The sequence below is a fragment of the Pomacea canaliculata genome, linkage group LG3 (genome assembly GCF_003073045.1).
Source record: "Pomacea canaliculata isolate SZHN2017 linkage group LG3, ASM307304v1, whole genome shotgun sequence".
NCBI lineage: Eukaryota > Metazoa > Mollusca > Gastropoda > Architaenioglossa > Ampullariidae > Pomacea > Pomacea canaliculata.
The window spans coordinates 4,697,980-4,725,291 of record NC_037592.1 but is presented as its reverse complement, the minus strand read 5'-3'; the positions used below and the strand labels follow the sequence as shown (position 1 = coordinate 4,725,291).

The 27,312-nt window shown below is 46.5% G+C and overlaps 1 protein-coding gene and 1 long non-coding RNA gene across 3 annotated transcripts in view; one reads left to right on the top strand and one right to left on the bottom strand.

Moving 5' to 3' along the window:
• Window positions 1-27,312, top strand: part of LOC112558643 (cysteine--tRNA ligase, cytoplasmic-like) — a 244,072-nt gene that overhangs the window by 156,534 nt on the left and 60,226 nt on the right. For both annotated transcript variants that reach the window (XR_003098202.1, XM_025229214.1), the window contains exons 4-6: window positions 4,238-4,334; window positions 7,687-7,785; window positions 13,497-13,637. Coding sequence is in view for 1 of the 2 variants with exons in the window: in XM_025229214.1 (XP_025084999.1) it covers window positions 4,238-4,334; window positions 7,687-7,785; window positions 13,497-13,637 (337 nt within the window). In the remaining variant the exon portion in view is untranslated. The remainder of the gene's footprint in view (window positions 1-4,237; window positions 4,335-7,686; window positions 7,786-13,496; window positions 13,638-27,312) is intronic.
• The window catches only part of LOC112558651, a 36,123-nt gene that overhangs the window by 5,592 nt on the left and 3,219 nt on the right, over window positions 1-27,312 (bottom strand). The gene's annotated exons all lie outside the window — the stretch shown is intronic.

The window sequence follows — 27,312 nt, the reverse complement described above, 5'->3', positions numbered from 1 at the left end:
TCTTTCTTTTGTAAATTCGTCTGTTTGTTCACTTAATCACATTAAGTGTGTGTGTGTGTGTTGGCGCACGCGCCATTTATCTCCGCTGTGTCCCGATAAAGTCAAAGAACAAATCACTTGCGATCAGAAACCACCAAACGTCCATGGACTGCAAATAATTTACAAAGGGTAGGGGCAGATAAACCACTAAAGCAAGACAACTGGCTTGCATCATGAAGATTAGGTTAGCCGTCACCCCAGGTCCTGCACGACCGTTCCCTTCAAAAAATAATTATTAATCACAGTTTTCCGCCAGAGCGCGGGCTGGCACCGTAATACCGGCCGCCTGGTCAATCTGCCAGATGGGGAGGGATGAGGGAGGGCGTAGCGGGCATGTTTTCCCTGACCTCTTGTTCACCATACTTATTGTTTGGGGGATGGGGAGAGATAGGGAGTCTGTCGTTGACTTTCCCTCCACTGTCGTCTGGCGGCCTGGTGGTGCAACGGTTAAACTGTCACCAGTACAGAAAAGGTTGGCTTTCTTTGGTTCCTGTTGGGGACTGTTCTTCCCTGCATGTGACGTCTGTTTACAGGGCTGGATGCCTTGCCTTAGTTGCTGGCTCGGCGTAAAATACCAATTCACCCTCCCCCTCCTTCTGGTGCCGTTGGTGGACAAGGGGTTTGTAAGAAGGGTGAGAAAGACGAAATGCCATGACGCACCAGGTTAGCCAGTTACAACACCAGATCTCCCACAAGCTCACATTCTTTATGAAGCCGTCGTCGTTCTGCTGGGGAAGTTCTTCTAGAGGTGACTCTGCTTAATCCTTGTGTCTGTACCCTGAAAGTCAAAGGTTCTGTAACTGAATAAAATATTATTCCATTCACTTTTCATCCTTAGGACATCATCGCCCTACTGTTACATTTTCTTCGTTTTAAGGAAACGTGTACAGTAATCCTGCTGATACAATGTATTGTATGTCTGTCGATAGGTCTGATGTTGTAGGACTTTTATGTACATCTTTACCCGATTACTGTGAGCTCTCGATTTGCAGTCGAGCCCACAGTGCAGACGTTGGTGAGGTGTAGCGTGTTAAAGGTTTTCTTTATCGGGCCAGATGTCGGTGGAACGTTTGACTACGTCTGGCAAAGTTGTTTGTTTAGGTCGACTGTGATGTAGACACCCTCACTGTAAACATCAAAAAGGTGTTACTGTCAACTTCCCAGTCTAACCAAACCCTTGTAGCGAACAATATCCTAGATCACTGACTAAAGAAGGGTCTTGAAGGGATAAAAGGAAAAGAAACTCAGAAACAGCTTCCAAGTACAAAGATGGGCATCAGAAAAGGGATGAATGTAGCTGGAGGGTACGTGCCGGACCACAGAGCAGGGAATGGCACGGGGGTGTCAATCTACCCACACTGTCCTCACCCGACGTCATAGATTTTACAAGCGCCAAAATAAATAAATAAAAACCAGATGCTGCAAGTAACAGAAGCTATAAAGTCGGTAATAACACTGGAGGGAAATGGATGGCCTCCTACAGACACCTGCGACAGACAGCAGGGTTGGTCGTGCGAGCAGGGAGCGAGTGAGGGAGCACATCACAGACCCAACCATCTTCTACCCTTGTAGTTTCTATATCTTGAGAGTTGTGATTGCCTGCTTCATTTGCTTTATGAGTGGATGGATATTTTCATGTCTTATTCTGCGGCGTTTCGCGACAAAGGAATGTCAGGAGATGATTGCTATAAATAAACACAAGCAGACGTCAGGGCGGCCATATTAGATATTGAAATACATTTCAAACCACTCACGTGCTTCGCCGGCTGTTTGCTGAAACTTTTGAAAAGCAGGCGATTCTAACCTTTCACTTCTTCATTCTGATTCTCTCAGTCTTCCGCTGTTCCATCCACGTGTCGATCAGTCGACGGAAAATTTGTCTTTTAAGTTTCAATCGTTGTTGTTTAGATCACAGACGTATATGTGTTTGTCTGCCGAGACAACGCTTTATCTTGCTGATAGTCTCGGCGAGCACTCCGCCACCAGACTTCCGGTAGAGCAGACTTACAACTAAGCGCGAAGATGGAATTTAACAAGACTTTTGATGTCAACAGTATTATTACCGTAAGTGTATTGCTTTGTTGCAGTATAAACCAACCCTTGTCTATTTAGAAAACAAAATTATTTCCTTCATTATTCTGAAATTTTTCTTATGGAATGATAAATAGTATGAAACGGACATAAACGTGGAGATCTAAAATCTCTGAAGTGCTCGCATGATGAATCGGATTGAAACTTGTCTGAACGGCCTGGTACCACTCGCACTCTTGCTATTTCGATATACTTTCACTTGTTATGTTTGACATCCAAAACGTTTATGAGATAATGATGATTGATTGATAATTGATTATGATTTTTTTTCCATTGAAACATAAAAATGTTGCAATGGATTTTTTCTTTCGCGGCCAAGCAGACAGTGACAAGGAGCATGATTATAGTTAACTCGGAAAATAAATAAGAATAACAAAAATTCAATCCAAAATTAGGAAAGGATGGTGCCTGGTCCGTTGTTTTGAGGGCTGCGGGATCACCTTAGAACCTGTAGCCTCCACATGGTTTCCATGACCTCCAGTCTGGACAGACACGTCTGTGGTAAAGCGAGAAAGATGGGGCTGGTTGCTGGTTAATGCTTTATCACGGCGAGGAAAGGTCATGCAGGCAATACATTTTAATTGAAAGGATAAGGAGTAACCTTACCTAACAGTAAACCAATAAAATGAGAGAAACGACAAATATTGGGACGGGGAAGGAGGTCGGAGGGAAGTGGAGGAGAGAAGAAACAGAGTCCCACAAGCTTCCATTAGCAGAGAGAGGGAGAGACCTAGGGTGTTGTTGCAGCACATCTTACCACCACTACCTGTCTGAGCCGGAATTTTATAGACTGGACCACTAATAAGATTGCCATGCAGCGGGTTTTCATGCTTTCAGTCGATGGAACATAGATGCGGAGCCCTTTTGTAGACCATGGTGTGGATGTCACCAATCTGAGCAGGAGTCGATGGTAAACACTCGTTTCCTCAAGAGAAAAAAGAGTATTGACGCTACTTTTTTGGAGAATTAACCAATCGATTGGCGCGGTAAAGGGTTGAAAGCCAAGCCAGCGTCAGGCTTTGAACACGATACACCCGGTAGTCTCCAACATGTTCTAGTTCCAGAACGATGCCATTAGTCCTTCCTGTCCCCTCCACCCCACTTCTCCACCCGGCCGGTCATCTAAATTTAGTTTCGTCTTTTGGCAAATATGGTGTTGTTTGGCTGGGAAGCGACTGAATACGAGACTGCAATATTAATGAAGTTCGGACAAAACTAGAGAACGGGAGATGGTCGGATGCAAAGCGATATGGCTGTAAGAAGAAGAGTGTGGATAACCTCCATTCGGAGATAATGTATATTCGTAGGCGGCTCCCATTTCCTGACAATTTTAGTCGACTCAATGCGGCGAGACAGGCGAATATAAAGAAGCTCTTACAGCAAAATATGCTACGTTAAGTAGAAGAGCAAAGATGAATGTTCCTTTTTTTTTTTTTTTTTTTTTTTTGTCATAAAGTTTACTTGCTAGAAATCTATGATTCTTGTGAGCGCAGCTTCCACTGGATTTTAAAGATGCATTGCTGACGCTTATGGAGTGGGTCGATGGCTAGGTGTTTGTGATTAGGAAGTATAAATGCATTTTCTTCCCATGGCCGTATGCCGGCCGCATCATTCATGTTGAGAGTCGGGGGAAATGTGCCTTTAGGGAAGACGGAGGATATCAGTCTTGTACGAAAAGGTCGACTTGACGTATTGTATATTCCCGTATGGCACGATGGCTCTTATGCAGAAAACAGCCAGCAGCAAATAACACTTCCCTCAAACTTATTTACCATACAGACAGCAGCAAATAACACTTCCCTCAAACTTATTTACCATACAGGCAGATGGGCCAGGGTGCTGGAGGGATGGGCGAGTCCTAAGATTAAGTGTGAGAGAGAGAGAGAATGCGTGAGAGAGTGCGCCGCCCGTATTTTCCAGTATGAGAGACCACACACACACTATTGTGTGTTATATGTACACAGATTTTATCTTCAGTTCGTGTGCGTGTATGCGTGCAATAGAAACTGTGAGAGAGACAAAATGAGATTTTATTACATTGACCATTGTGTGTGTCTGCCTGTGTGTGTGTGAATGTGTTGCGTGTGTCTGTGTATTTGTTTTTCAGCTCCTACATCTCCTTCGACATCCTGCGACGCGTGCTGACGCAGTACTTCAAATACGACGTTTTCTACTGCATGAACGTCACCGACATCGACGACAAGGTGAGTAGCTCCGCTGTCCGGCAGGACACCTGCCACCTCTGACGTCTGAACTCTGACGTCACACTCCGTGTGCTGCACGGTCCACGACTTTGTCGTCTGCTAGAAGCTGCTGCTTGTCCAGGCTTCTCTAGACTTGACCACTGGGCCACCACGTAACTTTAAATGATTTGTGGTTATGTAGAGTAAACCTGAGTGTGACGTCACCTCGAGCTCTGGAGTTTGAATTACTTTTAAATGTAATCTAGTTTCTTGTTTTGTTTGTGTAGCAGTAATAGAATTTAACAGGCTTTCTTCTGGAGTCTACTTCGTGGCATTCATCCGATGTCCACCATACCGTACTGATGCATTAACATACAAAGGGAATCTACTACATTTCATATATGTCAGTAAAGTGTTCTTGTTGTGGATCCTGAAACTTTTTCATTGCAAAGGTGCGAACCCTCTGCAAGTGTCATTACTGGTACAAAAACTCCATATATCAGAGCCATATAAAATATTGGCTGAATGTGGGCATCAAAGAGTTTGAAGAGAGTGAGAGGAGAGTGGAGAGAACTGCTGTACATTATCAGGGACTTGCAAGTTACAATGAACGTCCGTTTTCGTCTCTCCCGGCGGAACCACTCGTCTGATGAACAGCTGCATGTGAACTGGAAAGAAACGGGTGGATTTGCGATGCCACCTCCACCAGCGATAGCGCTTATCTGGTCTAGCTACCCGCTTGATTGGTGAGACGAGGATGTGGGGAAGGGGATAGGATGGCAATCTGAAACTCTCGGGGTCAGGCCTCGTCCCCTCGACACCAGCGTCCAAGGCCAAGAACACGTTCTAAAGAATCGTTAAATAGATCGTCACAGCTGAAAGACCACAACCCAGCTCTTCAGCTTCGGTCTGTCCAAAGTGGGGAATCTTGTGGAGACGCTGGAGGGGTTGGGTGGGGTGAGGGAGGGCAAAGCGGCTACAGACCAACCAATACTTACTGGGTTAGGGTCACAGGTCATGTTCCCCACTAGCAGTCGCCTCACGCTCTCGCTGCCCCCCTACCGTCCCGACCTCTCCTCACAACCCTCACACCCCCTCGGGGGAACGCGGGCTATTAGGAAATTAATTACCCCCTCCGCAGATAGCATCTTTGATTTGTCCCCATGGACGCTGCCTGCCACCGTGCTGGGTTGGTCTTGAAAAGATTGTCTTATGCGCCACAACAAGCCTCAACTCATACCTGGGGTGGAGTGGGGGGACATAGACAGTGGGTGGGGGAGTTGCAGGGGTGAGAGGTGAGAAGGTGAAGAGGTTCTGATCTAAGCACTCTATGGACAGCCTGGTTAACCCTGGTTCGCATTTTGAGATTTTTCGTGAAAAGGGGTAGGAAAGATGATGTGGGGCTCGTGGCGATGCTTTTCTGAAGGTTGGGGAGACGAGGGGAGTGGCAGAGTAAAACACAATTAGTAGAAATTACCGCCGCTCTAGGGAGCTGATAGGGCTACAGTGGAGGTGAAGTTTCGGGGTAGGGGTGGGTTAGGGGTTGGGGGAGGGGTCTGTTGGAGGATGGGACAAGGAGGAGAGCGAAGAGGAGGCTGGGAAGGGGAGGCAATTGGTTAGTCATGGGGGAGACTGTCGGACGTGCGCGTGCATGCTGCGGTGGTCGCCCGCGTGAGGACCGCACGTGCGTCGTGAGTGCTGCACTCACACATCAGATCGTGACGGCATGCGTTCACACATTAAAACGCCCGTGACGACGATGATGGCGAGAGAAAGAATGCTACCCCACCCCACACTCACACTCACACGCCCATCTCTCCCCCTAAACCCGTGTTTGTTCGTGCACGTGTAAAGTTTCGTGCGTACATGTGTTCGAGAGTGGTGTCAGCTTTGTGAACATGGGCGTGTTTACGCTACATACATACCTGTAGACAGACAAACAAAGCTACACAAGAAAAGGAAAGAATTGAGAAATATTTGCATGCCTCTGCTCACGTTTTTGAAGAAATAATTGAATGAATCCTTATGAGAGAGGGAGCGGGAAGGAGAGGGGGAGAGCAGTTGTTTTTTTTTTTTAATCTCACTCTTCATCCCTCCTCCCCACTCCTGCTTTTTTTTTTTCTCCCTGTCTTTAGGACCGTGATTTCGCACTCAGCAGGCCGCGGCTTTTTAAAAGAAGCCTCCCAAAAACTAAAACAAAATAAAGGAGGAAGGCGGAAAAACTCATTGGAATGTGATTTTCTAGATTCGCCAAGCTGCTGGCTCGCAGTCTGCCCGCTCTATCGTCGTCCGCATTCTCTCATTTTCATTAATCGATAGCAAAACATAATGGCGTGGGGTTGCCAGGCAGGCGGCGGCATATTAACATGTGAGGCTTAGGTCTGCCTGTAATTGCGTCATTTTGGCGTCAAACCGTCAGCACCCCAACACGCCGTTTGACGGTCACGTGGTCGAGAAAGCATCCTGGCACTTGCTCTGGCGAGGTAGGGGTGGGTGGGAGGGATAGGGAGGTCACGAAATCTTACAAGGGATGAGGAGGCGGTTGGGTGGGTGAGCTGGGGATGCGAACCTCGTCTACTGCCTAACACTCAGAGCCATGCTCACCCCGCAAAACAGTTTCAACACGCACGTTTGAGAAGCTGCTAATTATTTAGGACTTACGGCAGGGAGGATGGGAGGAAGGGTACAGCGACACTTCTGTACAAAGTGGGATGAGGCATGAAGAGATAAATACACCGGAATCCAGTTTGAAGAATTCAATCATGGACGTGCGCACTGAATCGATCTCTATGGCATCCCATTTTTTTAAATTAACATTATGTCCTGTATAATTGTAACCCTCGTTACGGCTGAAGAAATCAGATTGATCTGAACAATGTCGTGTTGTAGCGAGACTATTATTTCTATTGTTATTTATTTGTATTATTTCACACTTGCAGGGATAGCTTATCTTGTTATTATTACAACGAACGCTACGTGACATGGCGATCAGCTGCCAGCACGCTTACAACCCGTTTGTTGCTGAACCGGATGTGACGTTTTGTTAATGAGCCAATCAGAACGTCCGACATTTCTGACTCCAGCCATTTTGTGACAGTGAACTGGATACAGGACTTCTGGGGGGGGGTAGACATGATAATACTCTCGTGATTGTGTGTGTATGCTGTGCGTTGCCTTAAGAGAGAGAGAGAAGAGGTCCCTGCTTGTAACATACTGATGCATTAACTATCATCGATGTCAGCTTTGTCGCCATCGTTAGTGGGGGTGACTCTTATTTTAATGAAATTCTCGCTTATATAACATTTTTATTATTCTGTCTTTCTTTCTGTCCCACTGAACTACTTCGTTCATCTTGTCGCTCTGTTGATTGCAGATCATCGTCCGTGCGCGCCAGACTTGGCTGTTACAAAACTACAGCCAGCAGGTGCTGACGGTGCGCCAGGTGCTAGCGGACATAAAGGAGGCCATGACGGTCAGTACACAAACACAGGATAATGAGGTCTTAGCAGGGAGAGAGAGAGAGAACAACTGGAGAGTGTGAGAGAGGAAAAAGGAAAAGTGCTTATGGTCAGTAAATGCGGTGTGTGGGTGTGAGTGTACAGGAATGTGTGTATTAAATATATCAATATCTCTTAGAGGGTGACAGATTAATAAAAAAAATATTGAATACTCTCTCTCACTCACACACAGCATAGAGTAACAAAACAACATGTGAAGCTGCTGGTGGTCATCCTAGAATAAACAGCAGTGGCGGTGGCGGCGGCGGTGGCGGCGGTAACAACGGCAACAACATCCGCTCTTTGCGTCAGCAAGAATTGTTTTTAACAATGATGGATCTGTTGATGTCCGATGTTACAATGGTTCATCAAACTTAGTTTAAAATGAGTGTGGAGATAAAGCTAACTTGTAGGATGTTGTACTAGCGGCGTGACTGCTGACTTATGTTGGACAAAAATAGTCGTGCCCTCGTATACTCAGCAACTCGAGTCACACTTCCTGCCAACCCCCGCTTTCTCTCTCTCTCTGTGGAAAAAAAGTTTTTTCTTATAATAGAAATTAATTTTAATCCGCGGAAAGGTCATAGACTGCTGTTGTGGTATCTTTAGAGCATGTCCGGATGCCATAAACAAGGTTGGACATGTAACGATGACCACGTCATCATTTGAGAGAGTAGTGGGTGTGCGAGTGAAAGGGCAAGGGACGAGGAGAGTCACGTGACGGCATCACTGGAAACGTGGTGCTGTCGTTGCCGAACGTGATCCGTCAGAGATCAGTTAGGGAATGGACGTCAGACGTACACGCTGCTCACTGTTTCGCTTCACTGACGCCGCGCATGAGTAAGTCGGACTCCATTGAAGCGAAGATGGAAATCACAGCTGGAAGAGTTAGCGGCAGAAAGCATGTCGGACGAAGCCAGTTGAGTGTAAATTCCCGCTCGTGAGGTGCTGATCTCCATTACGAGAGAATTTCTCGTCCGCTCTATCTCTATCTCTCCTGTCTTCCATATTTCTCCGCTTCAGTAAGACTGATACGTAATAGAAATAATGTTTCAGCTGGTGAAGCGGGATACAGACAGAAAGACGATCCTGCTAACACTAACGTCAACGGAACTGGGTGATTGACCAAATCACGCAGAAGGGAGGAAGGCGAAGGGGTTGGGAAGAGAGAAAGATGCATTGATTTTTGAAGACCATACACATCTGATAACGCAAACAAGATTGTGTTGCTGACTGGCAGTTAAAGAAGCCAGGGAAGTTGGGGACCGTGTGGAGGCAGGACTGGTGTCTGTGTGTGTGTGTTCGCGCGTGTGCCTGTGTGTGTGTGAGAGAGAGAGAATGCGGGAGTGGAAAAAGGGAGAGATGTAAGCCTGCCCTGGAGGGGAGACGACTGGCAGCAGCGCAGTGCAGCTTTATCGCCTGCTTCGCTATCATTTAGAAGTGTTCTTTACCAGACATATAGACAGAACCTCCTTTCCACCTCCTTACATCTCCCCCTCTCCCTCCCAAAAATCTCTTTTAATTTCTTCCTTCCTGCTGCTTCTATTTAAGCCTTCACCTCTCTTTCTTCCGTAAATCTCTGCTTCTCTCATTCCCCACTCTCTCTCTCTCACACCCACCTTGGTTATCCCCCTCCCAGCCATGACGAAAGACGAGACTTTATTAACCTTTCTTCATCTCTCGGCCACAGACTCTCGCCGCTCGCTTGAGTGACTAGAGGACAAAGGAGTTGACATGAAGCCTGGGAACTATAATGACGGTCCGAGCTTAGAGAGGCTAACAGGGGAGGACACTCGATACTCGGTGCAAGCGGTGCCGGCGATTAACTCCAGTCTTCTGCTTCCTTCCAAACGCGCCAGTTACTGGCCCTCAACTGCCCACGAGCAACCCCATAATAGGCGGCACCTGAGGGGTAGGGGCGTGTGGAGGGTAGGGGTGGTTTAAAGAGAGATGGAAGGAAAATCGTAATGTCATTATCTGTTCCGTGACTTTTTTTCCATGTCTCTCTCTCTCTTTTGTTTCTGGGTTTTGTCTTTTTTTTCTGTTACCCGGTGTATCGTCTGCGGTTGAATGAATATTCCAAGCGTGCACAAAAGATGCCACATTTGAAAACAAAACAAAACGTTGTAGGCACTTTCTTGCGACTGGACGGTGCCAAAACCGTTAAAAGCCGAACTGGTGGGCGCACGCGTCTCCCCTTCCCCGCACGCCCCTACCTCTGGAAGGTGGAAGTCGCAAGCACGCCTCGTGCAAATCTGGAGGGATCAATTCAAACACGATTCGGAAGGCAAAGAATGCACTCCCCTCTACTCGCCCCGCCCCTCCCTGCCCTCCAAATACATGCATTTGTTGCCGCTTTGTGTTACTTGAGTTGCTTTACAAAGCTGGGTTAGAACACCCGCCTCTCCCCACCCTCAGGTTTGATGAGATGTCACGTGATGGCAGCTCACTAATGACGGGTGTAGCAAGATATATATATATAATGGTGGCGGGGATGATCATAATAGTGGTGCAGTTGTACATCCGCTTACCCGGGGGATACGTTCCTGCCTCCTCATGTAACCAAAAGCCGCTCTTTCTCTGTAAACAAATATAGGACCGAACATTGGCGAGTTTGCAAACTTAATGTCCCTTTGTATCTTCTTTTTTGTTTGTGTAGTGCATTATTCATTGCGTGTTGTTCTCCGAGGCTTTTATTCAGTTATTTATATTCTAATCTTTTTTTTCTTCCATGAATATGGAATCTGAACACAGTATGTACCCTATGGTGTATCGTGTTTCAAAGGTGAGTATGTATGCTACAGTACTGTAAGTTGTCCATAAATCGGATGTGACACTTTGTGAATGTCAATAAATATCAAAATTAAATGTTGCCAATGCGGTGAGTGCGAACTTTCAGCGATTTTACGACAGATTTCGGGAACATTTTTCCCCAAATTTTTCTAAGCCTAAAACCAGTGCTTGTGTGGAGCTATGACTATACAGTGCTGCTGCTTTAGAAGATTTGAAGAGTAAACTACGGTCATTAGCAATTTCTGTGCAGCTTAAAAAAAAAAAAAAAAAAGAAGAAGAAAAGTTGCGGTAACTGTTTATGCTTCGGAAATCTGCGAGTTTGCAAACCTAATGTTCCTGTGTGTCTTCCTGTTTGTTTGTGTTGTGCATTATTCATTGCCTCTTTTTTTCGGAGAAGCTTTCTTCTTTCTATTTTAATCTTTTCTTTTTTCCCCTCCATGAACATAGAATTTTAACATAGAACATGACACTGAGTGACTGAACTGTGCAGCAAAGTGAAACAAGCGACATTTGTATCTGTGGCACTTGGAGCGTGAGTGAATAGTGAATGAGAGTCAGTGGCAGAGGGTGAGTGTTCGTGTGAGAGTGTGTGAGTGGGTGGGTTTGGGTGGAACTTGTCTCACTTTTGTCCTGTTATTATATATCCTTTTCCTCTTTCTTTCTTTTTCTCTCTTTCACGTGCGCACGCATACACGCCTATATTACAAGCATCTGTTACCACGTGTCACCGACACTAGGTCTGTCAAGTGTCGCAAGAAGCTTGTAACCAGTATTAGGCTTACCTTCACACTACAGCGGTCTCAGGCTCTGGGGCCGGCTGCTCGACTCGCGCGTAACTCTTAGGACTAAGCCAGGTAGAAGCTTAGAGTCGGACTAGGCTTACGACTGCTTAACTGCTACTGACTAAGCAAATTGTGGCAAAGCTGCAAGTAGAAGGGATGGATTGGATAACCCTAGGAGGAAGGGACTCCTCTATTGGCTCGCCTCTTCAGACTTCTGCCCGTTCATGCCCATTCACCTGATTTCGCACGTGCACGCTCTCACGCACAGGTAATTTCTTTCACTCGTGTACGCAAGCAGCTGACAACACAGTGGCAAAAACAAATTAAATGAATATTATTAAGCTAAAAAGGTTAATATGGAATGAAACAGTTACATACATAACGTTCAGTGTCAATATTAAAAGTTAACAGTAAAAGTCGTGTATCTATGTATACATACGCTGAACACAGGGTCCGTTCCAGAGCCAAATGTTCGCGGTTCTCTGAATTCACACTTGCACGTGCCTGGGACATGGTCAGTTGAGCCCCTCGCTGAGGAAAATGGCAGTACCACTCGGCTACCTGCCCCTTGATGCTTCGTAGACGGACAGCGGGCACATTGTTTGTGGTGCACCGCTATCACCACTATCATCGCTGTCATCACGGACGAACCCCCCTGCATCATCGATGTTTGCCTGCCGCTGCCTCGCAACAATTGCCCCAGGAATCGACGATAGCGGCGATGATCCGTTAGCTTTCTCCCGCAGACGACCAAACGTTGGGCGGGTGGCACGGTGAGATTTAGCAACTTCTACCTCACATCACTTGCTGTCGGTAACACAGTCGTCCAGGGTCGACGCACTTCACTCTGTTACTGGTCGTCTGGGAGAAGAGGCAGTGCCCTTTGACACTTCACTTTACTCCTTTGCACAATCCAGACCGCAAGTAGCGAGGACAGGCGCCTAATACAAATTCTATCCTAAACTATATACTCATCGAAACACGTGACAAGAGATAATTCAACCTTGCTCAGACGCTATCGATATTTTACTAAATAACTACTGTAAGGGCTACACCCCTGAAGAGCTCTACCCTACCTCCCATCTGTAGGCCCTAATCGCCCACATACATCACCGCGGTGTGTCAGTCGTAAACAGACAGTCAGGCTTCCTCTTAGTGACCGACACGCTGACCTCTGCCCACCTATAACCTAGAATTAACATAGTTGACTCCACCATTTTGGTCTGGTTATGAATCAGGCTGGTTCATGACAAATATTTAGTCCTAAACACAAGCGATCCTTCCAACCGGGAGGTAGGCGAAAGCACAGACTAGCACGTGGCAGTAGCAGCTCAGAAGAAACAAAGGACTGATGCCAAGATTTTATTCTTGGAGAATGACAGTTCATCGTTTCTCAAGATGGCTTCAGGACTTGTACACCGTTACCGCGAGCGACGACAAAAGTTAACTGCAAAATCGAGTATTGAGAGATAAGACCAACCCACTGGATGTTTTCAATGACTGAACTGTTTGACAAGTTTCGATGTAGACACCGCCAGCTGTCTGAAACTGTCGATGATCTGAGAGATCAACTCGCCTATCATTTTGGTCAGCAGGACAGGCTCTACAATCCATCGTGGCATCGTCAGTCGCCATTTCCTTTCATCCACAGGTCGTGAAAAAAACAAAAAAACAAAAAAACTATACGTGGCGACTGTTTTCTTCTTACTGCCTTTTCCACCCGGAGACACGCTCTGTATACCTACCTACACAACACTCTGGATACATTTGGTTTGAGTCGCAGCTCTGCATGGCTACTCTCTCGCGATAATCTCATTATTAAGGTTTGGTTAAAAAAAAATCGTGAACTTGATCATGAGGACTGATGACTAGATGGCGATAATGATGATGATTTAAATAAACCTTTTTCCAACAGCAAGGAGGGTGCATAGCGCTTTGCAAAAACAGATAAATAATAGCATTGATAATAACTGAGGTTGTCGGTTGTAAAAAGCTGCTGCGGATGATGATGATGATGATGATGATGATGATGATGATGATGATGCACACTTAGTTATTGCAGCGAGCTCGTCAAGACTCTGCTCAAGCAGACTGCTGTTGTTTGTCCGCAGACCTTTGAGGGGAAGCTGAAGGCCGAGACGGACCCCGACAAGCTCGCCATGTTGGAGAGGATCAATGGCCGCCTGCAGGAAGCTGTGCGCCTGGTCGAGCAGCGCGACACTAAACAGGAACAGAGCGACGAGCAGCGACAGGTGAGAAAGACTTTCCCAGCGCACATAAACACTGTCATTACAGGTGTGCTCCACGGCACATCCGATATCCTTCACACATTCTTTATGTCGTGCGCGTGCGTGCTTGCCTGTGTGCCTGTGTGTCTGTGTGTTTGGTCGTCTATTAATTTCACGTTCACCAGCCGCAGCAGAACTGGATATGTAAGAGTGATACAAGATAAGTCAGGTGTGTTGCAGTTAACGCCACTGTTTTTCCTGGAGAAGAATAAACATTGAACAGGTGAGAGTAGAGGTCTTTGAAGTGAAGGCGTGAGCAGCACGAGTTGTAAAGTTGTTTTCAGACTGTGGGTGTGTTTTGACTACCCGGAGGTGGAGAACATTGAAGTTGTGCGCAGTTCTGGTTTCAAAGCGTTTTCTTGTGTTTGCCGTGTGCATCGCATGGTGAGAGGAGAAGGCGAAGTATGCAGGAGGTGGCGGGGTGGGGACATGGGGTTTAGAGTATTTAGAGTATATTACCTGGCGGCGAGCGGTAGGTAGGTCGGTCATCACTTTTCCTCTGATCCTCTCGTGACCCACACAATGCAGCGCCGCCTTCAGGGCCGAGCTCTCCGAGACTGAGTACAGCGCCTTGACGCTCGGGTAGCTTTAGTCAGGTTAGACGGGTAGCCTTTGTGTATATGTGTGCGAACATGGGTGGTTGTCAACGTGCAACAGTAGTGTAAGTGAATTGGCGTGCGTCCTGCCTCCGCGATGCCAACACCAACAAACATATTCTGGAGAAGTGATGGAGGCTGGGAGAGCGGCATGGGTACAGAGCTGTAAAGACCGACCTGAACACCAAGGGTGACTAACAGAGAAACAACAGGGAGGCCTCTCTACACTGAAATCCTTGTGGCTGCCTCTAGTCGCGGTTTTGTTGTCGAGGTCCGTTACTTTAGGTGCCTTCGTGTCTCGCTACCCCTCCCCACCACAGGTCGTTTTTGCGGCCATGTTTTCTAGACTCGAATATAATTCCTCGGGCTTTGCAGCGAGTATTAGCAGGAGTGAAAACAACCTCCCGGCATCGCCACAACAACGACCTGCACAATTGGCAGTACTCTTGATGTAATTAAAATTATCGCAAAATTATCCAGAAATGATCCTCAGATGGTGGTAAAATACCTTTTAAACAGGGCACATCTTCCGCTAGATGCTGAGGAGCGGTTGATGCATTTGGAGCTGTGTGGTCCACATGAGCTGTGCTGGTGTCGCTCCATGTTGGCAGCTGCCTGCTTGTCCGCCTTCTGGCCGTCGATTTCAACGTCATCCACCACACCACCACCACCACCACCACCACCACCTCCTCCTCCTCCTCCTCCTCCTCCACCACCTCCTCCTCCCCCTCCTCCCCCTCCTCCTCCTCTTCGCTACTACCCCTTCCTCAGTCGCCTAGACTGGGAGGAGGGGGAGGTCCTACAGTGCACATGGACGTCTTGCTGCGACAGTTGGGACTGGAGATGGCTTTGGGAGCGAGGGGTTGGGAGGATTCGTCTGAAAGTCACATTGTGTCGTTTGACATTCAGTCCCACAGCAGGGAATTCTCGTCGCTGCTGTATATTTTCTCCAGTTTAGACGTAAACCTTTTCTTGCGGATTCCTCCTTGCCCCCTACCCCCAACCACTTCTTCACCCCCTTCCTTCGCGGGAACTCCCGCCACCAGCGTAGTCACCGTGGACCACACCCCTCCCCCTCCCTCTTCATACTACTTGTCTACTAAACAGCAGGGATTCTTTGATCGGATGTTAGAAGACGAGGTGGTAAGCGGATTGGCTGTGGACACCCTCTGTATTATCCTTCGCCCCCGAGGCCGCGCCGCGCGTGCCCCTGGGAACCCAGCAGCAGGGAGGTGGACACATGACTGGATGCGCGGCTTGGAGACCAAAGAGAAGTTTTGGGGGAGTTGGAGGGAGGGAGACCAGCCAGCCGGCCACTTTGTACAATGCCGCGCGGCGGGGACCAACTGGCTTTTACGTTCTCAAGCTGCCATTTCATTCACTCGTGCGTGCAATATTTTTTATATATATATCACGTGATGACATCAGGTTCTGGACACCGACAGAGGTTAAGAAATGCAGCTGTAAGATGGCTGCAGTGAAATGTTTTCCTTTTTTTAGCGTGATTTTTGTTGGAAGTTCTGTCTGCGTGCTGACTGACACGCGAGTAAGTGGTTTTTGAAGACCATATGAGATGAGTTTTTATTTTTTCTTAAAAGCTGAGAGAGAGAGAGCTGAGAAAGGAATGGGCGAGGGAGAGAGCAGCAGGCAACCCAGGATCTGTCAGTACTCAGGAACGGGTATTACACGTGGTGATAACTGCAATCCCAACACAAGCGGATCCTCACAGTACCAGTCAAATGACAAAAAGCCATCGTTCCCCAACCCACTCAAGCCTCCACCAGCTGCTGTGAAGTCCGTGAAAATAGTCCAGTCCGACGGTCACATGACTGACCGCACGAGCAGTTTTAGTAAATGCCTCTTTGTCATCCTGTAATCAGGGGCCGTATTCATTCATTGAGAATAAGTCCTTGTCCCGGGTAAATAAAGGGCAAGCGTCTTGTCTCCGTGGTTGTAAAGAGGCGCCCAGACTCCCCGGATGTAGTTTTACCCCTGGGATCGTTGTAAAATAGTGGCAAAGATTTCCTGGGGTAAAGTAACACAAAGAAATATCTCTTGGGTCTTGATTGTACGGAGGCAAGGTTTGTCATTGATTTTTCTTCCTCCCCTTTTATCCCCGAGCAACGACATACCCTTGCTTCGTGGATGCGGCCACAGGATGGATTGGATAAAAAATACATGGGTACTTTTCCCACATCGCTATCAGTTGACAACATCTATCCTCTGACCAGACCGCCATTTCGGTGTTATAACTTTGAGATAAAAGGAAGCCAACCCTACTTGCACAGTATGACTGGCTGCAGCCCGAGCAGCCCAGGTCATGCCAGGCAAGCCCACACGCTGAATAAAACAGCATCCTGTCCTTGCAAACCCTGCTTAGGGTCCCTTGCGACCCATGCCCAAGGCTGGAGAACTCCCTGAAGAGGGTGGATGAACAGACCTGCACTCTGTGCACGGGTGGCGGTGGGTGGGGAGAGTGAGGGGTGGAAATGAAGCAAGAACCGCACATTGTTTGTTTCTACATCTCAGTTTAATCAGGGGCCTTAGGGACAAACAGCTGGGGTTCACTCACCAGGTCGAGGACACGACCCCACACTCTCTTTCAAATCCTTTACCTCCCCTGTTGATGATGCTGAGTTTTCTAAATCACAGTTAGAATTGACGAATGATGACGAGAGAGAGAGAGATCTCTTACCTCTTCACCACCCCTAAACGAAACGATCGGGTTCGGGTACAAACATAGCCGATAAGAAAATTTCCTCTTTTAATGAAACGATAGTAGCGAGAAAAATTATTGGATGATAATCTAGTCACGTGGGAGTGTGGACACTGATGCATCTACGATGTATTATTAATGTGTCACTGCCGCGCTCAATATTTGCGAGACTCGTTGAGCGCACAGCCCGATATTTGATATTTAATATGAATATTTCACAAATAACTTTCACTTCTGCGCGCGGCGAGTGGTAAGTTAATAGATTGTCCGACCTCGCGGGTCTCACGTCTGCCATGGATTTTGTAACCATCAGCAAAACGAACTACGAGCAGCGACAATATTATCACGTCTTATTGAAAAAGCTTCCACTGGGAAATCGGTTTTCTGCCTTGTTTGTGCAATGAGTTTTGCTGTAATGCCGCCAGAGCGGCTCCCGAAGACGTCGCCATCACGTGACGCAACGTTTTGGGGGAGAAACGAGCGGAATAAAAACAGCCCTGGATATTGAGACAACGGCCATGCAGCAAGGGTCTGCTATAGGGCTTTAACCCTTGACAGCAAACATCATGTAGGTTTGGTCTGCGATATTGCCATCCGCTTTTTGTCAATATTTTTGATTTACTCCAGTGGGAGAAGCCGATTTGAAGTCGAATTTTTTTGTCTGTTTTTTTTTTTTTTAAACTATTGCAACTGGTGATTTTTTTTTCTTTTATTCTTTCAGACTGTTCCTTGTTGTTTTTTGGGTTTAGATTTTCCTACCATTTCTGTTGCGTTGCGCGTGGGTAAACGCTAATGAAATCAAAGGATGAGAAATGCGATGTTGTAGGGAATTTAACAGTATTTATTTGTTGGGGTTTCGCGTGTTTACTTGAAAATGTAGGGATGGAGTGATCGATACTTGGCACTTGTGTGCGCACGCACACACACACACATGCACGTGTCTAATGCTGTTTGTGAAGGATACGACAAAACGATGAGAGGACTTTACACTCGTTAATGACATGGAAGCCTCGGTGTTTTGCTTGGCCTTTACCTTTGCTAAACTACGTGGGGGCTCTTGACAGTCCGGCTGTTCCTCCTTCTGTCTGCCAGAGTGATGGGAAGTGTATGAAGGCTGCTGGTTCAGGACGGCAATGAGGGGCGGATCTCGTAGGGAGGAAGGAGGAGGGAACGGGTGGTGCTGCATCAACAACTAAAGAGTTAACCCTCTGCTACCCCAGCTAGCTCTTTCTCTCTCTCCTGGAATCGCTCATGATGGCGCGCGAGTCTCGCACGAACTGCCGGACTGTATTTTGAAATTGCCTGACAAACAGGCGTAAGCGGCAAAGATGGAGAAATCGCCCAAAACGCCAAGAAAACATCCTGTTCCTGGGGATCTGGCACAATCCACCCCTCGCTACCCCACCCTTGTCCTCAACCCTCCCCCTACCCACAACCCTCCCCTCCTCCTGTTACCTAAGGCTGCAGAGTGCTGTGTAAACAGGTCGTGTTGTCTTGTGGTCCGCGCCTGCAAGTGTTTGCGCAGCTGAGATGAAGAGATTGTGCACTGCACGTGTCGGGCCCGGCCCACTTCCACCCGGCTCTTGATCCGGGCCATTCCGACAGTTAATTGCACGAGGACAGCTTGGGCCTGCTGGAGCCCTACGTCCTCCGGCTCATCAACCAAGGAGGGGGACAAAGCCAGACGAGGGGTTGGGGGTGTGTGTGTGTAGGGGGGAGTAGGGTGCTGGGGGGTCCTGAAGCCCTCCTTCCCCAAGTCCACGAAGTATGTATTTCATCTTTGATTCTTTCTTTCGCGTGGTCAACAATCCTCGGCTCAATCCTCGCTCTTTCCTGATTGTTGCAACATTGACCGCATTCGAGTCTGGCCTTGACCCGTCTTTATGGTCAGCGGATGCTCGTTAGAGGACCACCTTTTGTCGTTCTGTTGCGAAATGATTTTCTGACAAAATAAAACCCGTTGAAAGCGTTTTCATTTGAATCGTCTTCTGAACTGAAAGCATAGTGAAGCATGTGACTATACTTGGCAAATTCGCACCTGAACATCAGATACGTCGGCATAATTCCTCTTTTACTTTCTACGGTTTGTGTCAGGTTTATTCCTTATTTGATAACTGGTCACCATGATCAATATTTCGTGGATTAAATAATTAAATAAATAGCCAAACAAGGAAAAGGCAGAAAATACGACCGTTGCCGCTCATAAATTAGTGAATATTCCAGGACATATTTTATCTTCTGGAAATGAACGGCGGAGAAATCCAGGCCAGAGCCTAGTGAGTGAGTGGAACCTTTCACGTAAGAACTTTTCGTTGCCGAGGTTACCTGCACAATTTTCTAGCAGTAATAAATATCCGCTGGTCCTGTCTTTATTGCGCCGACCACAGTCTCCATCTCAGGTGATGGCGGTGTAGGTGTCGGTCTGGGCGGACAGGGTGGCCCGGTCACACATCGCTCGCTGGTGTCTGGAAAATGTGAGGTTTGGTCCTTGCCTGATATTAATGGATGCAGGTAGGCAGGGAGATGGTTAGTTTAGCGATGTATGTGTGTTGTTTGTTGTTCACATGTAGCTGCACTCGCATGAAGTCTCTCACTTCACTTCGACTGTTCCCTTACTCGCTCACTAGCGCGTTTGTGCGCGTGTACGTACGTATAAGTGTATATCTATGCTCGTGTGTTTACTTGTGGGGATGTGCATGCCTGTGAGCGCATGCTTGTATGTGTATGTGTGACAGAGAGAGAGAGATAACAGCCCGCACACAGCCCGCATTCCACTCCACACGTGTTTGTGTGATGAGGCGATAAGCGGCGTGTGATCTCATTCTTACTGTGATGTACAGTAGACAACGGTAAGCGGCAGGCAGACGACAATGGCTGCATTCCTCCTGCAGCGATAACAACGCGGGGAGAGGCCATACTTGAAGGATCTTGCCAGTCTCAGAAAGAAAGAAGGAAGGGGCAGATGGACGGATGATCGACAGCAGGTACAAAGGAATAAACAAAAAGACGGGAGTGGAAATAAACAGCGAACAACGGAACAAAAGATTGGGTTTGAATATAAACGGTGTAAAAACCAACAATAAATGTTAACTGACAAACATGTAAACAAGAGAGACAGAGAGAGATATATAAATATAGTCTGTGAGTCGCCCTCATGCACGATGGCTGTACATGGACTTCCCCGTCTTTTATCTCCATCTTGTTTATGTCTATATGCCATGAGGATGCGGCGTAGTGTCAGCGGGTCCAAATCTCAGGACAGTTTAGACCTTTGCACTTTAATAACAGTCATTTCTGTCGCCAGCGGCAGCGATGAACTCGCATTACTTACATCATTCACCTCGTCAGCACTGACATCAACTACGCACGCGCGCGTACACACGCACTTACACGCTCGCGCGTATCGTGATAGATACCTGTGCATTTCACGACTATCATCATTATCAGCAACAACAACAATCATGAACACACCTCAGTAAAACTGTTTTTGAGAAATGAGTAGACAAAGTATACTGTTGTGGTATTAATGAAAGCGAGTGACATAAGAGTTGTAACATCCGTTACCACCCGTTCTACCCCACCCAGTGCGTTGTGTGTGTTCAGGAACAAGCTGTCATGTGCCACAGAACCCCGGGGGTTACTATTTACATCAGGTGATAGGGAGCTTGACAGCGACCTCCTTGCTGACCAGGCTGTTCTCACAAATATTGTCGAGCAGCGACCTGGGTCATAGTTCGAGTGGCATGCTGTAGACTGTAGAATATTATTTGTTGTGCTGGCCTCTTGCACAGCCTGTGCCCACCTCTCCTCACTTTTTCCTCTTTTTTTTTTTTTTCCCCCTTTCATCCATTCATTCGTGCTCGCAGCTTCTCTCTCTCTCATGAACTCACGCACGCACGCGCGCTCTCACTTATCAACTCACGCACGCGCGCTCTCGCTCGCTCACTCACTCAAGAAAGGATCTCCGCTCGCTCACTCACGCACTCACGCACATTTTTCATCCATTTTTACTTTCAGTAAGACTTGAGAAATGGAGTTGCAAGAAGCCAAGGCGGAAACACGGGGTTAAAAAAGCCAGCAACTGGGTTTGTGCCCACTTTGATGTGCTTAATCCGCGGCAGGTTTTAGTCGCCGCTTTGACATGATTAAGCGATATGGAGGACAGAGGAGGGACCGGGGTGAGCAAACTGGTCTCAAGCTGATTAACTTCCTGTGTCCTTGAAGACTTTTTTTTTTTTCTAGTTGAGGGCGGCGTGAACGCGCGAGACAATACTCTGCGGGCGATGTTTACCTTTGAGCTAAAAGTGGGTATTGAGCAGCTGGCGGGGGGTCGGGGTAGAGGGAGGAGGCGTCTAAGAATTAGGAAGTCACGAAGGAGGGTTGAACAAAGAAAGTCCCACACGAAAGGGATAAAAAAAAAAATCCACACACACACCGCAATTCGATACAAACCTTTCTTTTTTAAAAAAATACATTCGACCTGGACTTTTTTTTTCGTTTTTTGCGTTTGGAGATGTTTAAGAAAAAGCAAACTAGTGAAGAGCCTAACGAATGAGACTTCGATCCGTGTGTGTTGTGGCATAAACTGAAACGAGGCGCTGGACAAGTCGGGTTTTTATGGGGGGTTGTGTGGGGTGGGGGCGTCTCGGGTTTGTAGGACACGATGTGGAAAGCTCTGTTTCCTGGAAAGTCCTGGCAAGGGGTGACGGGACTGGAAAGGGTCACAGAGGAAGAGGAAGACGGTTTGGGGGAGATGGGAGGGGAAGGCGGGTAACGTAAATGCACAACGATGACGTGAATCACGTGATTAAAAGAAGGTAATCGTTATCAGAGGCTGCGACCTTTGGAGAGAAACGAGGAGAAGATGCTGAAATAAAGTGTAAGACAGGAGATGACACTTTAGAGATAACCGTATAAGTGCGAGTTCGTGCGCGCGCGTGTCCCTGTGTGCGCTCTCACGCTCTCTCTCTCTCTGACAAAAAAAAAAAAAAAAAAAAAAAAAAAATGCAATTGCACCAAAGAGGCAGATCTTGATGCTGCACCCCATGGCACCCCATGACAATGTGTCAGTATTAAATGACAAATGATTCAGGGGATGGGGACTAGCTCATTCTACCAACACCACTATCTACAGTTTGGAGAGCTTCTTGCGCCTTCTTTAATTAACTTCGGTTTGCATCAGAACAATTTACAGTTTTACCCCTACTCGACTTGTAGATAAAAGTTGAGCACGTGGTGAGTATGCGTGCTGTTGGAGGTCATCAGGTCCCTGTACTTACAGTAGTCTATCATTACACTCTCTTTGGGATTTGTCATCAGAATTTGTTTATCCTTTGCATCATTTCAGTGTTAGTGCTCTCTTCTTTTCATCGTTGGTAGAGGACATACACCTGACATCTTTGACTGGCAGATACATTTCTTCTTCTCTACAAAACACCGATATCCGGTGTTGAGGCCGTAATGCACATGCGCACCGGATCAGTCGCAGTTCGCATGCGCGCTAACTTCGTTTACTTCCGGAATAATTGTGAGCACCGATTACTTTTTTGTCATGACTGATGAAAGAGTAGAACTGTCCATAAACTATATTTATTCCGTTTAAGACTCAACTCTCAAAAAACTCCTAGCACGCTTATTCCCCATGGATCCTTGTTGTAGTAATGGACACACGTGATCTGCAATTCGCGTGTCGCTGTAAACACAATCAAAACACTTTAAATTATTCTTAAAGTTGTATAGGAGGGAAAACTGGACACCTGGATTTTAAAACTTTTTTTCTGTAAGGCTAGCGCTTGTCAGCTCATGATACCCTCCGATACATCCACGAGGTGAAGGTTTCATTCAGGGATTTGCAGAACGTTGCATGTGGAAGGTTGGTGACTCGAAACCCGGGCTCATCAAACGAGGGTTTCCTCACTCGCTCAATGCATATCATAAATCCACTCTCCTCTGCAGCTCCTCAACAATGTTCAGTGGCGAGCTGCTTGCATTCAGTCCGTTACACGGCAGAACGACGGAGGAACGCAGGTTTGACAAAGGTACAGACAGCATGGGTGTCGCCAGGTGACATGGCCGCTGTCTTTCTGTCTGGAGGACGGGGTGAGGACTGTTCACAACTGTTTTCTTCACCTTTTATTTTTATCGATAATTTTACTTTCTCCTTTATGGCGAGTTCTTCCCTCCCTCACGCAGCGCCTACCACCCGGGCCCCCCACGGCGCAGTCCCTGTGAGGTGCAGAGCCTCGTCTTTGATGAGGGGATCATTGGAGAATCTATAAAGAAAGCGGTGTATGTGCCACTAGCGGGGGGAGAGCCGGGCTCCTCACATTCCTTCCACTGTGTTCGTCAGGAAGAAAGGACCGAGGGGTCGTGTGTGTACTGGGCGTGTCTTCAGATGTTTGCAAACATTAAAAACTCTTCTAACGACTGCTTCCATTGCAGCGCCAGTTTCACCTCCAGGGCATTACAGAGCGGGTTATTTTTTTTTTTTTTCTTTCGTTTTTTTTCTTTTTCGTTCTTTCCTTCCTTTCATTTCCTTTCTTTTTTTTTTTTTTTTTTGTTTGTTTTATTATTTTAATTTTTTCTTTCGTTTTTTTCCCCTTGGACCTGGATACTACGGTTGATGAGAATGGAGAACGTGTGTTTTTTTCGCTCTGTCTGGTGCACTACCCGGTGTGTAAGGGTAATGTCTGTTAAATCACCTGACTACTGACTTTTCTTGCAGTGCTGTGCGGGGCTAATGGCTACGATGTCCTCACTCACTCTCGCTTGCTCTCTGGCTTGTCAGCGACACTGGGAGACTTTCTGTCTGTAGGTGCTCACATTCTTACACCAGCACAGATGCCGGACGTAGCTGCTCCAAGAACAACTCTCGAGGTTTCTAGACTATTTCCTTGTTGTCATAGCTGCATTCCATAAAACTAGTGGAATGCAACAATTTTTCCTAATTATTTTTCTTCTGATGGTCGGTGTTTCTTCTAATCTAGGTGGATACTCTCTACCCTCCCGTACATTCTTGAAATCCACACCTGAAACCAATTTGCCAAACTCAGAAAAAGGTCAACAGACGCGAGCATACGCTTTCGTCATTAAAGCTTTAGCCAATGGGAGCAACGGGAATATGTGACTGGCCACCACAAAATGTGTCCCAGCTTACAAAAACAAACAGAAAAATGGATCGTCGCAAGGTACCTCGATTAAAATGTATTTTAAGCTCAGTTTTTTTTTTTTTTTAACACGACATTGAATCTCAGTGACCTAGAAATACATTTTCACAGAAAAGGGAAAACTAGAAAGTTGACCAGATCCCTTCCAGGTTTGCTATCAACGTGCTTTGTGCGAGTCAAGATTCATTTTGTAATGATGTGTGTCACATATATGTTAATTAGTCTTATGGTGACACCTCGGTTTGACTTCTTTCTGTGCGTGGTGATGGAGTATATCTCGAGAACGGCAGATAAGTACTCACCAGAGAGAAAATAATATCTTGCAGTCAACTTTATCCAATCCTCAGAAAAGTAATTTTGCAGCTCACTTAGTCATTTAAAATATTTTGCACCTCACTATTTTAATTTGTAATCCACTAGTCGTTTGAAGTGCCCTCACCCTTTCTTTCTTCGAAATGTGTGAGTTGAGTTCATTACATGATGCGTAATCCAAATATCTTTAAAAAAAATAAACAACTGGATGGCAAGAAACAAGTAGAACAAATCTTTTAACATGGATATTCCTACCTGTAATAAACAGATGAAACAAAAACAACAGCTTACGGAGGTAGGACTACCTACACTTATCCTGGGGTCAGCTTTTCGCTCTCTTCCTGACCGTCCGTCTGCGGAGTCTGGTACCCACTTCACGGCTTGACAGCTTTGAGGAACGGAAGGCATGGTGTACCCGGCTTCACACGGGGGTCGAAACGACTATTCAGACACAGCTGTTCAAACCACTGGGCCACCCGCTACCCTGAAAGAGACCAAAATCACGGCGTCTGTGCAGTTCTCGGCCTAACCTTTGACCTTTTACCACCTGGGCTTACCTTCCTACACTGCTATTGATAAGCTGGGTTCAGTGCATTGAGATTATTAATTGTTAACTTTTATTTGACATCAAGTCAGCTATTCTTTAAAAAAAAAGCGAAACCAGCAAAATGAAAAGAACTTTCCGAGCAGCGGCAAGGTGGACATGAAACAGGTTTACCCGTGTCCATCGTCGGTCTCCACCATTGCCAGATACTCGCTCACACTTGTCTGTCGGACCAGTCCGGTCAGAAAAGCAATCAGTCACTCGTGTGCAATGTTACATAGACCAACCCCTCCCCCTGACCGCCGGTGGTCCCATAATTAAAGTAGGCGCTACAGACCTGGATTAATGTTTTCTCTCGTCCACCAACACGCGACGTATTAATCCACTGAAAGGTCATTTCCTCCCCTCCCCCCTGCTCCCGTCCCTCCCCATCTCCCTCCCAAGCAGCTCATAAAACAGGGGGCCGGGTGTAGCCACGTACGAGGACATGCGACAATGTCGGCCATTTTCATTTGATGGTGGTGTGGCGGACATTGCGGTCTTCAGTGCCATCATCTTCACGGAGAGACAAAGCGCGGTTCTTTTCATGTCGGTCATAAAAACTCTTCTCTTACCTAGGCCGGGCGGGCGGGTTAGAGCAGAGGTGGTGGAGCCGGTAATGCGACACCCACCTCCGGTTGTAATTACCTGAGTTTTCAGCTAACGAGAAAGCTGGTTTGATCGTGTGCGTGACCACATTACCCACCGTTGTCATGGAGAAACCAGATCTCCTTCGTGTCGAGCGGATTTTTGATCTCTCTTTCTCTCTTCCCCCACTACCCACTACCCCCATATCCTTCTTTCTCCGCTCGTCTCCTCCCTGTCCTTCCCACCCACCCTTACTCCATCTCGGGTACGTGTTAGTATGAGAGGATTGTGTGTGCGAGACATCTTCCTGACATTTTCCCAAGCGGTGGGATTAATATATTGTAATTTCTTTATTTGTGCGTGTGATGCAGTCGTCGCCTGTTTTTGATATTCTCGGCTTCTGGTTATCTGATAAGATGAAAGAGATCTTTACTTTCGGAGAAAAACGGAATTTTTAGGGACGAGAGGGAATGCAAAGACTAGACAACGAGGAAATACTTACAAATGTCTATGTGTGCCGAGTATATTGTCCGCCATTAGTGCGTGTGGTGTATGGTCTGTGTGTCTGTGTGTGTGTGTGAGAGAGAGAGAGAGATCTTCCTGACATTTTACCAAGCTTTGGGATTAATATATTTTAATTTCTTTATTCTTTGTGTTTGTGATGCAGTCGTCGCCTATTTTTGTATTCTCGGCTTCTGTTTATCTGAAAAGATGGAAAAGATTTTTACTTTCGAGAAAAACAGATTTTTTGTTCCAGGGATGAAAGTGAATACAGAGATTAGACATCGAGGAAGTCTTTATAAATGTCTACATGCGCTCATGTGTGTGTTTGTGTGGGTGAGAGAGTGTGTGTGGTGTGTGTCGGAGGATAGAAGAGCGGGGTTGTAAATAATCACAACTACCACTAAATAAACAACTTCATATGTTTCACAGAATTTTCTTCCAATATTTATGGTTGTGACGAGCATCCGGAATTAGTAATATTTGTGATTCTCACAGTACGAAAGTCCACACCATCTGTATAGTGCTTGAAGAGTCTTGTTATTAAAAGTAGAATGTTCAGTTTTTGGTTTAAATTTATTTATGAAAATAACTGTAATAAACTATCAAGTGTTGCATGTAAAATGATTCTAAATTTACACGAATGAAATATCAAGTCTAGTTATATCAATACTCTCCAGACAACCCTGCAAGATGCCTAAGTGGAGTATGGATTAAGCAGAAAGCCATAAATATATCAGGTGATAGGCTTAAGAAGAAAATAGAGGTCCCTTCAGTATATTCAGAGTCGGCTCGGAGAACTGGACTCCAAACAAATACATGTATACTCAAATTACAGAATGTTCCAAAGTAGCTTTCCGCTAGAATTTTACTTAAAAATACTTCCTATCCTTATCTCCTTTTAATAAAATTTAAGACATTGACAAACTACTTTCCAGTAAACTAATGTAAACTGAGATCCGTTGAAATGGAAAGATGCACACGCTTGTCACACTAGGAATGTCGGGATACATTTCATTATCTGTTTAGTTGTAAAAATGTGCCGGCCATGGTGAAAACAATTTATCACCGCGCGATACTCACAATCCTAATGCTTGTAAGTCTCATTAATTATTAACCTCCATAAATAAAAAGATTTTCACTAGATTAGCTCGGGCTGTAAAGTTTACTGAGAACC